At 28.6% G+C, this 13,298-nt stretch overlaps 1 protein-coding gene across 1 annotated transcript in view; it reads left to right on the top strand.

Moving 5' to 3' along the window:
- The first annotated feature begins 327 nt into the window (after positions 1–327).
- The window catches only part of LOC111615156, an 18,043-nt gene continuing 5,072 nt past the window's right edge, over positions 328–13,298 (top strand). The window contains exons 1-4 of the mRNA XM_023356555.1: positions 328–651; positions 717–953; positions 6,191–7,406; positions 10,945–11,020. Coding sequence (XP_023212323.1) covers positions 328–651; positions 717–953; positions 6,191–7,406; positions 10,945–11,020 — 1,853 coding nt within the window. The remainder of the gene's footprint in view (positions 652–716; positions 954–6,190; positions 7,407–10,944; positions 11,021–13,298) is intronic.

The raw sequence follows: 13,298 nt of genomic DNA, 5'->3' as shown, positions 1-13,298 counted from the left end.
TGTGTCTGCAAAGAAACAGAAAAATCTTGCTACATATTCATCGATCTTTAACTTTAATGGAATAACATAAATACAACATAGAGGAGTGGCAATGGGAAATCCTGTTTCTGGGCATTATGCGAGATGAACCTAAGGACTTTAGAGAAGGTAATCTTACTGTAATATGCAGTATACATTCTAGTATATGTGCGCTATGTTGACGATGTCTTGATTATCTGGAAAGAAAAACCAGACATTCAACAAATTATCAGAGACATCAATTCCAGCAAGTTTGGCCTAGAGCTTGAACTAGAGCAAGAGAATGATAAAAGTATACATTTCCTAGACATGGCAATAGAAGTAGAGAAAGGAGGGGAAATTTCTACAAAAGTTTACAGAAAGGCAACTTATAACCTACTGTTAATACCATGGACTTCCCACAACCTAGCAAGCTATAAAATAGCAGCATTCTGGGAGCTTATAGAGAGAGCATATACACACTGCAACAAACCACAAGACAGAATTAAAGAATTAGATCACATTAAAGAACTAGCTAGGCAGTGCGGTATCAGCCAGAATATGATAAAGGCCATTATTAACAAAAGAAGAATAGACAATAACGAAGGCAATGAGCAGGAAAGAATAAAAGAATACACTGTAATGGAATACATGGTACCTCTAAGCAATATTTACAAAGAAATAGGAGCAGCAACAAACAAAAAGATAATTTTTAAAAGGAATCTAACAGTATACCAGATGCTATGCACAGACAAGGAAGACATAGATCAGAGGCTGATTCAAGAATATATAGAATACCAGTACTAGACAAAAGGCGACAAAAAGAGCTATACTACATCGGAGCCTCAGGAAGATCGTTAAAAGAAAGGCTAAAAGAGCATAAAAGGAACGTGCAGAATGAGCAGCCAGTCACTACACTAGCAACATATGTTATAGCAGACCTGACAGAAGTCATAGTAAATTGGGAAAAGAGCTAAAATAATACAAAAGATTCAGGCCAAGAGACACCTGAAATATGCAGAAGCATAAGACAAACCAGGAAGGATTAGCAGTAAACTTCAGAGAATTGAGTAAAGACTCAATGGCTTGGAGAGCTGGTATAATATGAATATTCTATTATAAAAAAGGGACAAACAGTTAAAGAAGCAGGCACAGTGATGGCCTTCTCTATTAGCAGTTGTGTTAATGTATTTTTGTATTTATTCACTTATTTAGTTTATTTATTTAGTTATTTTTCATGTATTATATATATATGTGTATAGTTTATTTGTAATCCTTTATGTATGGGCATCCAGACTAGACATTTAGGAAAATTCAAAGTTTAAAATGTTCTAAAACAGATGATGTTATAGAAATCAGAATTATTTGATTTTTCTGTTCCTGAGGAAGGCCATTCAAACTGGCCGAAAACATTAGAAAAGTGAATTAAAAGGCTGCATTTTTAAAGGTTTTTGTATCAAGGTGTGAGTATTAGTTGAGCACAGTTAGAGAAGAGTGTTTTATTCTTACAGTTTTGTTTTAAACATATTTATTATTTTAACCATTTTGTATTGTAATTACTGGTAATGCATTATAAATATTGTGTGTGAAAATATTTTTAAAAATTTGTNAATGATGATTCGGCTCTTCTAGGTTCAGTATAATCAGTGATCAGGTTTGAATCTGGTTCCAATGGTTTGATACTATTAGACAGCAATTTTTGACGAGTAAGTGGTGGTCTTCCTCTCTTTGTTGGAGTTTTCTGTAAGGGACCGGGATTTGATTCTATTCCAGCAATCAATAACAATAAAACAAGAATCTTAATATTATTCCTTTTAACCGAAAATATTTCAAAATTCTTCATTTCTTGAAAAATTAGACTAAGTATGGAAGTGGGAAAAAATTCACGCCAACAGCTTTGAAGATCAGAGCGCCCTCATGGTTCTACTGTATAATATTATATCTATTTTCTTTTAAAGTAGAAATAATTCATAAATTTCAAAAGATAAAACAGATAATATATCAATCAATCAATCAATCAATTCAATTTTTTAAGCGTATAAGGCTTTCGCCTGTTACAAGGGCGATGTTTGTTAATACAACATATTAGTACAGAATGCTTCGTTTATTAATCTTTGAACAAAATTATTAACTATTCATTATATATCTTACAGTTTTAACTTTGTATATTTCATAAACATATCTCAAACATATTTTTATATTTCATAAACAAATACTTTGTATATGTCCTTATCATATATCTACAATATAACACACATCATTCGTAAACAAACCTTTAAGACTATTATTGTTTCATTAACTCTAATACTTTGCTCTAATTAGTTTATATCTTGCTGGTTCACACTTTCATTAACATAAGATATTAATCACAATCTATTTTAAAAAATGGTTCATATAGTTATATATTTTAAAAATAGTATTAATATTTTCTCTATCAAGGATCTTATACATCTCAGATTCGTTGGAAAAATTAGCTATTATACTTATATCATACCTTTGACTGATTTCGTTTACTTTATCACATTCACAGAATATATGGAATTTAGACATTGATTTATTACATCTTGGGCATATGGTTTGAGAGTAATCCAGGAACTTATCATTTAAAATAATCCCATTTTTATTTAGTCTGAGCTGTATGAAGAATTTTTTGACATTAAATGCCAGGTTCGTGAACATATAATTATTATTCATTGGGTAGTTTAAAATTATTTTGTACCAGAATGGGTTTTTTCGTTTTTGTATATCTTCGATATCTTGCACAATCAATATTTCCATTACTCTCTGAATTAATAGTTTACTTTGTTGTACATTAGTGGTCGTATGTTCCATAAAAAGTTCCATAGAGAACCCATATGTGTTTAGAATTTTCGTTAGTTGAATTATCCAATTTCTATTTAAATCTTTATTTCTCGATTTATGGTATAATATCTATAGCACCTTCGTAGTAAGGTCTCCTGCATCAATAACTTTTATTAGAAATTTAATATATCTTTTCATTAAAATGGTATTTAGTTTATACCTATTCAATTCCAATCTTAGAGAGCTTCCTGGAGTATTATATCCTAGTTGAAAAATTCTACGTGTAAATCTGTTTTGTACTTTTTCGAATTCGTTGAAAACAGATAATACAGTATAGAGTTATTACTCTCCAATTTTTAATAATTTAGCTATAATTCTTTTAAGTAAAAATATATAAGTCTATACTTTAGAAGTTTATAAGCATAATATATACTTATTCTACTTTGTCAACATATTATAGATAATAAATATGATGCAGATTTTATATTCTGTTTTATTAAATAAAATGTCGAGGTCAAAGAATTGCAACAATTTTTAAAAAATAAACTGAAATAACCTTCAAAATAAATAAGATATTCGTGTTCTCGAAACTGGTTTTGTATAAAATTTATTTTTTGTGTTTTAGATATGAATGAAATAATCTAAAATGATCTTTCTAATTTCCATAATTTTATTGAGCTGAGTAAATATAAAGAATATCTACAACCAGTTTAAACATTAAATTGATTATAGACCGAACAATATGATAACATCTTATGTTAATCTGATCATCTTTATTTAATATGTAGGCCTATACATTTAATACAGCACCCCTACAAATGTGTATATATATATATATATATATATGTATATGTATTTTAAATGTATTAAATTTCTGTATTTAAATAAAAATATTCTCAATGAATTTTATTGAACCGAATTTCCTAACTCAATTCAGTTTTAATTCTAAATTTTTGTTTAAAAAAACGAAATGAATTCCTGTGTATAAATTGAAGGTTCTACTGTATAATTAATCAATCAACTATTTTTATTTGCATTAAGGCTAAGCCTTGTTACAGGGGTATTTTCCAATGATATATTAATATACATTTGTTATCTATCAATCGTTTGATATACATCATCTTCAAAAACATCAATAATATTACAATAACCGTTTAATAGTAAATTTTGTCGTTATTTATCTTTTAAATATTTTACTTTAAGTAACATAATTAGTAAAAAACAATTTTTTTAGTTTTATTAATTTATTATCATTTGATTAAAAATTTGATTATTTGATTGATCATTTGATTTGATTAAAAAAAATCATTAATTTTATACATTTGATTTAAATGATCAGATATGTCACAATTTAAAACTTGAATTTTTTACACGAGTCAGACAGCAATTCAGAACATATCTTAAGGTTTATTACTGAACTTCCAATATTCGCAACACAAGTAAATTCAGATGCATAGTCATTTTTTATTCTTCCATTTAAAATTATTAATTGTAGTTGTTGAGTATTTTTTATTAATTGAAGACCCAATCTGTTATGATTATTATCTTTTGTTTTTCGGTTAAAGTAGATATTAGATTATTTGGTCCTTTATATTCTGAATCTAATATCTGTGCAATTCTGGAGTTAAAATCACCAAATAATAATACATGTGGAGAGATATTTTTCCATTTTTCGAGATTTTTGAATATTTCATTTAGTAAGTCTATTTGGTCAAGCTGAACGTAAACTAACACTATAATAATTAACTTTTTGTATAAATGTTTCATTTCAGTATTATCAATTTCTAATGAGATTAAAATATAATTAGTTGCTTTTTGTATCAATTTTACGGAACCATTGTTTTTTCTTACTATTAGACAAAGTCCTCCATGCGGTCTTCCAGGTCCTATTGATTTCTGTGCGTCAGAAGATATAATTGTATATTCCATTCTATTTTTAATTTCATTAACTGGCGTGACTAGCCAGGTTTCAGTTATATCCAAGATATCAGTTTTATGTAGTAATTGAGAGAAATCTTGGGTTTTAATTTGTGGATTAAGCCTTGGCAGTTCCAATTTATGATATATAAGTTAAGATTATTTGAAATTTTAATATGTTGATCCTTTTCACATTATAACTCTAAATTATGTTATTGGGTTTTTCTGTAGAGAATACTTCAAAAAATCATCAGCATATACTAATTGATCTTGAATATAACTATATGTAATTTTTGACGATTAATTATCAGATAGTCATCACACAGTTTTAGTTGTAATCCTTGTTTCTTAAATTCTATATAATATTGTAAAAGTTTTTTCTTCTTTTGTGAGAATCTTTATTTAAATCAGTTGACATATTAATTTCTTGCTAATTTCCCAGTCTCTTATTATATTTCAATTTATTAAAGGCTGCAAGGATTCTATTTCTTAATAGGTTTGATTTTAATACTATGCACTTAATTTGAATATTTGAATTAGGTATTGAATATATATTTACCATATCTTCTGATTCACTGCAAATTATTTTTAAAGTATTAGAAAAAATGCTGCTAATTCATTTTTAGTAATATTTTTAAGCTGATTTGTAATATCATAAATTATAATTTTATTATTATTCATAGTATTAGTCATAGTATCCAGTTTATATTGAGTTAATTCACTTTCTAGTCTTAGTTTGTAAATTCATTTTTTATTTTATCATTTCTTATCCTTATTTGTTGAATTTGATCTTTAAATTCTTTAATTTCATTTTGAATTATATTTATTTCTTGTCTTATAAGTGAAAATTGACTCACTAGCTTATTACTATTAGTTATCAGTTCGACTATATTATTCCATAATTCTGTTGTTGAAATGTCTATTTCTTCCACAGGTAATTGTTCTTGTGAGGAAGTTAAATTAATTAGCTTACCTATTTGAAATGATGATTCGGCTCTTCTAGGTTCAGTATAATCAGTGATCAGGTTTGAATCTGGTTCCAATGGTTTGATACTATTAGACAGCAATTTTTGATGAGTAAGTGGTGGTCTTCCTCTCTTTGTTGGAATTTTCTGTAAGGGACCAGGATTTGGTTCTATTCCAGCAATCAATAACAATAAAACAAGAAGCTTAATATTATTCCTTTTAACCGAAAATATTTCAAAATTCTTCATTTCTTGAAAATTAGAGTAAGTATGGAAGTGGGAAAAAATTCACACCAACAGCTTTGAAGATCAGAGCGCCCCCGAAATCTTTTGAATTCTTTACTTCTTTGAAATGTGGAAGAATTGTAGATTAAGATATTGTAGATAAATAAATATTCTAAAGATTATTTATTAATAATAGGTATTAAAATTGTTTACACTATAGCTTAAATTTTATATTTGAATAATATATTAATATATTTTAAAATTATAATTTATATTTAATAATTTTTTTTCTCAAAGGTACAAATTTGAAAGGAAAAGCCCAGCTAAATTCTAATTCAAAAACTAATAAAACATTATTTTCATCTGCTTCACAATCTTTTCTAAATTTCACCACTAAGAAACTTAACAGTAAAGGTGCAGTTTCAAAGGCATCTAGTGTAGAAAACAAGGAATTTCCACATACATTAAATAAAGAGAGTTTTGTGAGTAAAACTTTCAATTCATCAAAAACTTCTCAAACATTTGGAGCAAATTCAACAGGGAAAGCTACTGGTGAATTTTGTTGTAAAAGGAAAGGAGTTTCTGTGTCTTCAAATAATATTGGTGCATCAGATAAGAAAAAATTGCAAAAATCAGAACAAAAATTACAGTCAAAGAATGATGACACAGTCATAAAAAATTTTAAAGCAAAAAGATTTTTTAGTTGCAGTGATAAAGGAAAGAACAAAAGTCTTGTAAACAGTAAAAAAACTTCCACTAGTAAATTATGTATTTCATATTCAAAAAATAAAAATGCTGAAGATAAAATAGATAAAGTTAAATATAAAAAAGATAATGAAAATAAAATCTGTGAAAAGGATAATGATCCAAATTTAACTCTTCAAAATCTGTGCAAAAGTGAACAAGACCATGCTGTTTCAAAAGAGGATTCTTTTTCTAATAATTATAATTTTACTAAATCTTTAAGTGATGATACTTCAACGAGACGACAAATTAAAGGTCGTCAAAATAATCCTGATATCAAATCTGATTCTGAATTATATGGAGATATTCACTTAAAATCTGTATTGAAAGTATTAAGAAGCAATCTTAGTCCAGAGGAGAAACTAAGTGCAATTAAATATAGTCACGATTACTGGCAGAAAATTAAAAATGGAGAAATAGCATGTGACGATTTAGATAAGTTTACTGAGAATATAACATTAAAATCTTTAACTAATTCTGTTAGAAGGAAGAAATTTGATAGGTTAACTACAGATCATGAAATATTTGCCAAATCAAATATTAAAGAAAAATGTACAAAAACTGGAATGAAAACATTAAATAAAATGACTAGTTTACCAGTATGTTTGAATATGCCTAAAAGTAATTCTGAACAAATTGCATTATCAAGTAAATTAGAAGAAGAAATATTGGTTACTCAGTTGGAAAATGAACATGTTGAAAATTCTGCTTGTAATATCTCTGTTAATGTTTCTGAAAGTGCACAATTAGCAAAAGGTAAATATTTTTCAAAAATATCATATCTATAAACTTTTTTTAAGTTTTAAGATCATCTTCATTTATTCAATTAACACAGTATATATAAAATCTAAATATAAACTTATTTGTTTAGTATAATATTCAATAATATAATTTGAATATAACAATAATTGAAAAAGTTATTCAATAAAAATTAACACACTTAATTTCAATTATAGAACTTGATCATAAAATCAGTTTTAATAAATTTAAATATAAGATGTAAACAATAATAATATTTAAGAAATATCAATTTTAAAGTTAATATATACAGTCAAACTTCTAAATCTTGAATTTGAAGGGACTAAAAAAATGGTCAAGTTTGAGTTATGGAAAGTTCCACATAATTTGAAGTATATAAAGAATAGAAAATTTTTTATTCAAGCACAATGTGTGACTGAATTACAGTATATTACATTAACCTAAATGTGTAATCTACAGCATTAATGAAACTAAACATTTCCAGTAAAAGCAAGTTCTAGGAATTAATAATAATAATTATTCAGGCCAATGTTAGCCTATTTATAGATAAATATATTCAATATTTCGCTAACAAGTTTCAACTTTTACAAAGCCAGTTTTTGTAATATAAGTAGTCGATGTATTTTTGGAATTTACCTTTTAGTTCAAGAACCATTTTTCAATTTTTACAATATTTTTGCCTCTGTGTTCTCTTTTTGCTATCATTCTAAGATTTTTGCTTTGTTATTTGACAGAGGAAGATGAACATACAGTAGAGTCCCAAAAACTTGGCCTAATGTGGACCAAAGGGTGGCCGAGTTTGTGAAAATGCCGGATTATCGGGAATGGGGTTAAAAAAGAATAAGTATGAGTGTTTCCTCAGAAAATACTGTACTGTACTTGTATGTATTGTTTGCTTGAGAATATAACTGAGAATAAACTGCCCAAATACCCTTAAACAAAGGAAAAGTACGTACTTTATGAAGACATAGAGCCTTACTACATGAAAATTTACTACATGAAAATGAAAATTAATTAATACACAGTGTACAGTAATTTACCTGATAAGACAGATCTCAGAAAAATACTTTATGAGACATAAAGCTGTCTATAATGAAAATTAACTAGGAGTTTTTTCGCCCTGCCAGGGTGTGGCCAAGTTATTCGGACTGCCAGGTTATCGAGTGCCAAGTTTTCAGGACTCTAATGTATTAATTTGTGATATTTTGTGATGAACACATTTTATGATACACATTATTGTGTATCATAAACTGTTTTGTTTGAGTAAATTTCTTCCAACAGAATCACTTCTGTTGTCCTATGCTCTTGCATTCGTTTGTTGTGTACATCATTTATTAGTGAAAAACTGAAAATCAGGAGAATAATGAAATGAAATGCAATGCAGATATCATAGATGATTTACAGATTTCATGCTGCCCAACTTTTTTCTACTCTCTTGTTTTGTTTGTTTGGTTTTTTTTTTTTTTTGTGATAAAACTAGTTAGGCTACATCCTATGTGGCAACATCCAGCGACTGCGGGCGTGAACATGCTTGCATGCAGAGCAGACAAACTGATTCAAGCAAATGTGCATGTCCATAATAACCGCGTTTAGCATGCAGCGACCACCAGATAACATTTCTACACACACGCGCAGGAAGCTGCTACCAAGCAAGTTTGATTGCCATTTCCACTGCTCACACTTCCAAAGAAGAAAATGGCTGATTTTGTAGATAAATAAAAACAGAATGATAAATAAATTGTGTATATATGTTGTATGTACTTTAATTAATAATCTTCTACATAATTTAATAATTTCTGATTTTGTATAAATGTAACGTTTTAAAAATAAAACTTTTTTTTAACTTATTATTTTATATTCTTTATATTTGTTGTGTATCTAGTTAGTGGTAACATTTATCTTTCAAATTTACCATTTTAATGCTTATCATATTTTCCATAGTAGCATTTGACAAAGTCTTCTTGCCGCCATTTTGTAAACAACATGCATCCACTCTAGACAGAAGCCGCTTGTGAGTTGGAAGCACTTAAAAAGATTTTTTTCACCTGCAATCGCTGGACACTGCTATGTAGGACATAGTGTTATGGAATCATTGAATGTTTTTTATTTTTTTTAACTGCCAAAAATTTCACTAAATACTTTACTACTGACTAACTTGCCCCACTAAAAGTTGTTTTCACTAAATTTTAATACTCTACAAGATCTGATGGGTTTTCCAACTAAACTGGCAACTGTGGTCATGAACAAAGAATATATTGCTTGGTAAAGTGGCTTCAGTACAGCTCAGTGTTTCCCAACGTGGGGCCCACTCCCCACAAGGGGGCAATTCGATTGTTAAGGGGGGCAATTTGAAAATGAGTTGTTGACCTTTTTATTTTTTTTTTTAGGCATCAGAATTTTTCATTGAGCTATTCGGACTTGAGTAGCTAATATTGGAAGATTAATCGCGGGCCACATAAATTCATTAGACAGGCCATATGTTGGCCATGCCTGGTATAGCCACTGTATATGTTAGGGGGACATGAGAATTTTAGAAAGGCTTAGGTGGGGCATAGCACAAAAGAGGTTGGGAAACACTGGTACAGCTGGATAAACAAGTTTAATTTGAAACAGACTGTCATTGGCTTGCTTATCCAGCTGTGTTAAAGCTGCTTTACCACAAAATGCACCAAAAGGATTCACAGAGCTTAATTGGTTGGTCAGCATCTGCTGAGTTTGACAAGAAAGGTCAGTGTGGAGATACATGAAAATTTGTTTAACTTTAAAGAGTGGGAAAATACATTATATTATATAGTATATTTATAAGACCAACAATCCAATTTAATTTAAGGAGAGATTCAAGATTAGAGGTTTTACTGTATTTATTCCTTAAATGTTAAAAAAAAAACTCTTTTTCTTAAACTATAATTCATGTTTTTTATAGTTTCTGAAAATAAATATTTTTTGAAAATATTTCAAAATTAAATACCATGTTGTCTTATATAAGATGATCATTTTTTTTATTTCATTTGATGATTATTATAAGTTAGAAATGATGCTGCTTTATTATAATGTATCACAATACAGGATGTCCATAATTATCTGTACTTTAAACATCAATCAAAAATCAGGAATGGGAATATTTTAATCATTTTCACATGAAACTTTGAGATCAAGCTGTTTTAACAAATATTTAATTAAGTGGTATCTGATTTTTGTGTTGAAATTTGAAATATACAGAGTAGCAATAAATTATATTTATTGATACTCTGTACATTACAACAATAAAATATTTTTTATTACTACAGTATACTTTACAAAACTAATAAACTTTCAAGCTTGTTCAGTATTATATGATTAAAAATTGTATGTATACAAAGTAGTACATTTTAGATTTTGTTTGTGCAGTAAACAGATGCTACACTATATATAATTTTCATAGATTTGTTTAATATCATAAATTTAAGTTAAAGTTATTCATTTAAATGATTAACATGTTGATTATTTTTTAAGATACAAATAAAGTTCTAATTTTAATCATAATTTTATAATCTAGGAACTCCACCACCAAAATCACCTGTAACTATTCAAGATTGGGTGAACTCCATTGATTTGACAACAGGAGATGAAAGGTATTTAAAATTATAATATTACATATTAGCAAAAAGAAAGAAGAAACCATTAATCATTAATTCCATACAAAAATAATTTTTAACAATATATGACATTATTGGCATAGTATTATAGCTTGGAGACAGATAGTACATAAGAGGACAAATATACAGCAACTGTAGCTAATTCTATCATTAAACAGCAATAATATAACTGTAGCTATTTTGACAAATAGCTACAGTTATATTATTGCTGTTTAATGACAGAATTATAATAAACTGTGGTTTCTTAGTAAAGTTATGAACATATTTTCCAGTATATACAACTTGAGCAGAGTAACTGTATATTTTATATAATAAGCTAACTATCATATGCATCTGTAGATCAAAATTTTAGCCACTGGAATAAAAATGGAACAGATTGTTTTGACTGATAAGGGGACAGTGTGACATTGGAGTTATCAATTTTAATTAAACTTGGCATAGATATAGTGCATTCCCTGCGACTGACATGTGCCAAGCAGCAAGACACACTACTCAAAATTAAACAGGAAAATTGAAGTTGAAAATTGCACAATCATTAAAACCTTCAGAATTTCTACCATGGGATATGCCAATTTCTTAATCAGGAAGTTGGTGTTTCAAATTTGTCAGTATCAATGTGATTTTTTTTTTTTTTTAATAAAACTATAATTTTCACTCTATTCTTGGTATTTTTAAATTTATTATATTGTCAGAGAGAAAAACTGATTTATTTTTCAGAAAACTACAAATGTACAGTACAATAAACAGGGTAACAAAACAATAAAATCAACCCATTTCAGGTAACAAGTCAATGTCAAAAGCAATATTTATTTAAAAACAAAACTTTTTTGCATATTTATTTACATACATACAATCACCCCCCCATAACTCTGTTGATAATTCTGTTTTATATGAATTCCATGTTGTACGAGTCACTTAGATTTTACAAACACCTGTGTCAGGCTGTGAACAGCTCATGTATTTGTAAAAGTTAAATGACTCGTACAACATGGAATTCATATAACATGGAATAATCAACAGTGTTATAGGGGGGTCGACTTTACTCTGGCAACAGTCATTTTGTAATTGAAAATTATACCATCAAAATGTACGTCTATATGTCGGCTATGTGATATTTATTTTTTATAAGAAAATCAGAACTTTATAAAACAACAACAGAATTGTTCATAATTAATAGAGTAGCACTGAGAAATTTTATCTTGAAAAGTTGTAGTAAAATTACATTCTATGTTATCAATTAATGATGATATATTAATAGAATTAATTGAAAAATAAACTACACCGATATAAATCCAGCAACATTTAATAAAATAAAAACGTTTTCAATCGTTTTTCAACGATCATCATCAGTTACTAAAAATAGAACACTAAATATAGAACAAAATGCGTTCGAAATAAATACAAAAATAAAAAATTAACGGAAAACGCCCTGGTGGACGAATTAATGAAAAATTAATGAAAAATTAACAAATAAATAGTGAAAAATTAATAATTATAAAAGGATCTCCACGCAGTGGACAATGAGTCGGCGTCCCTATGGTTTATACAACCGGTTTTCATGTGCGCCTTATAGATTTCCAATTTCTCTAGATGTTTGATCGTTTGCCGATTAGTTGTCGTTTTTATAATTGATGCCTGATCCCATAGAACATTTATATCTTGTTGTTTTGCGTATGATGCTAACACAGTGTTATCAAGGTTCTTATCGATAGTGTACTTATGTTCCTTGAGCCTTTTCTTCAGACCGCGCATCGTCGCACCCACGTAAACTAGCCTGGAATCGAAACGCTGATCATGTAAAGGCACTGAATATATACCCGTTGTTGAATTCCGATCCTCTTTCTTTTTGTCGTTTCTCAATAGTTTGAAAATAGTGGGATTGCGCCTGTATACAATGTGTAAGTTATTAGACTTGGCAGTAGATGTGTGTATCCTGTTCAGAAATGGTACGTAATTAAGCACTATTCGTTTATTAGGGTCAATCTTGGGAGAATGCCGTGTAGTGGATTGGAAGGATGAAATAAGATCCTCTATCTCTTTCTTTGGATATCCGTTTAGTTGGGCTATTTTAAGAATGTACCTTAGCTCCTTTATTGTGCCGCAGAAACTTGTACAATGCGTATACGCACGTTTAATCCATGATCTGAACACCGCCAATTTGATATGCTTGGGATCGATTGATTGACGTGGGATGATAACGGGTTGAAAGCAGGGTTTACGGTAAATATCAGTCCAGATCTCCCCTTGCTTGCAC

This window comes from Centruroides sculpturatus, unplaced genomic scaffold, assembly GCF_000671375.1.
Source record: "Centruroides sculpturatus isolate CEXI.00-Female unplaced genomic scaffold, Cexi_2.0 scaffold2409, whole genome shotgun sequence".
Lineage (NCBI taxonomy): Eukaryota > Metazoa > Arthropoda > Arachnida > Scorpiones > Buthidae > Centruroides > Centruroides sculpturatus.
The sequence above is the reverse complement of the archived record's forward strand: the minus strand, read 5'-3'. Positions and strand labels throughout refer to the sequence as shown.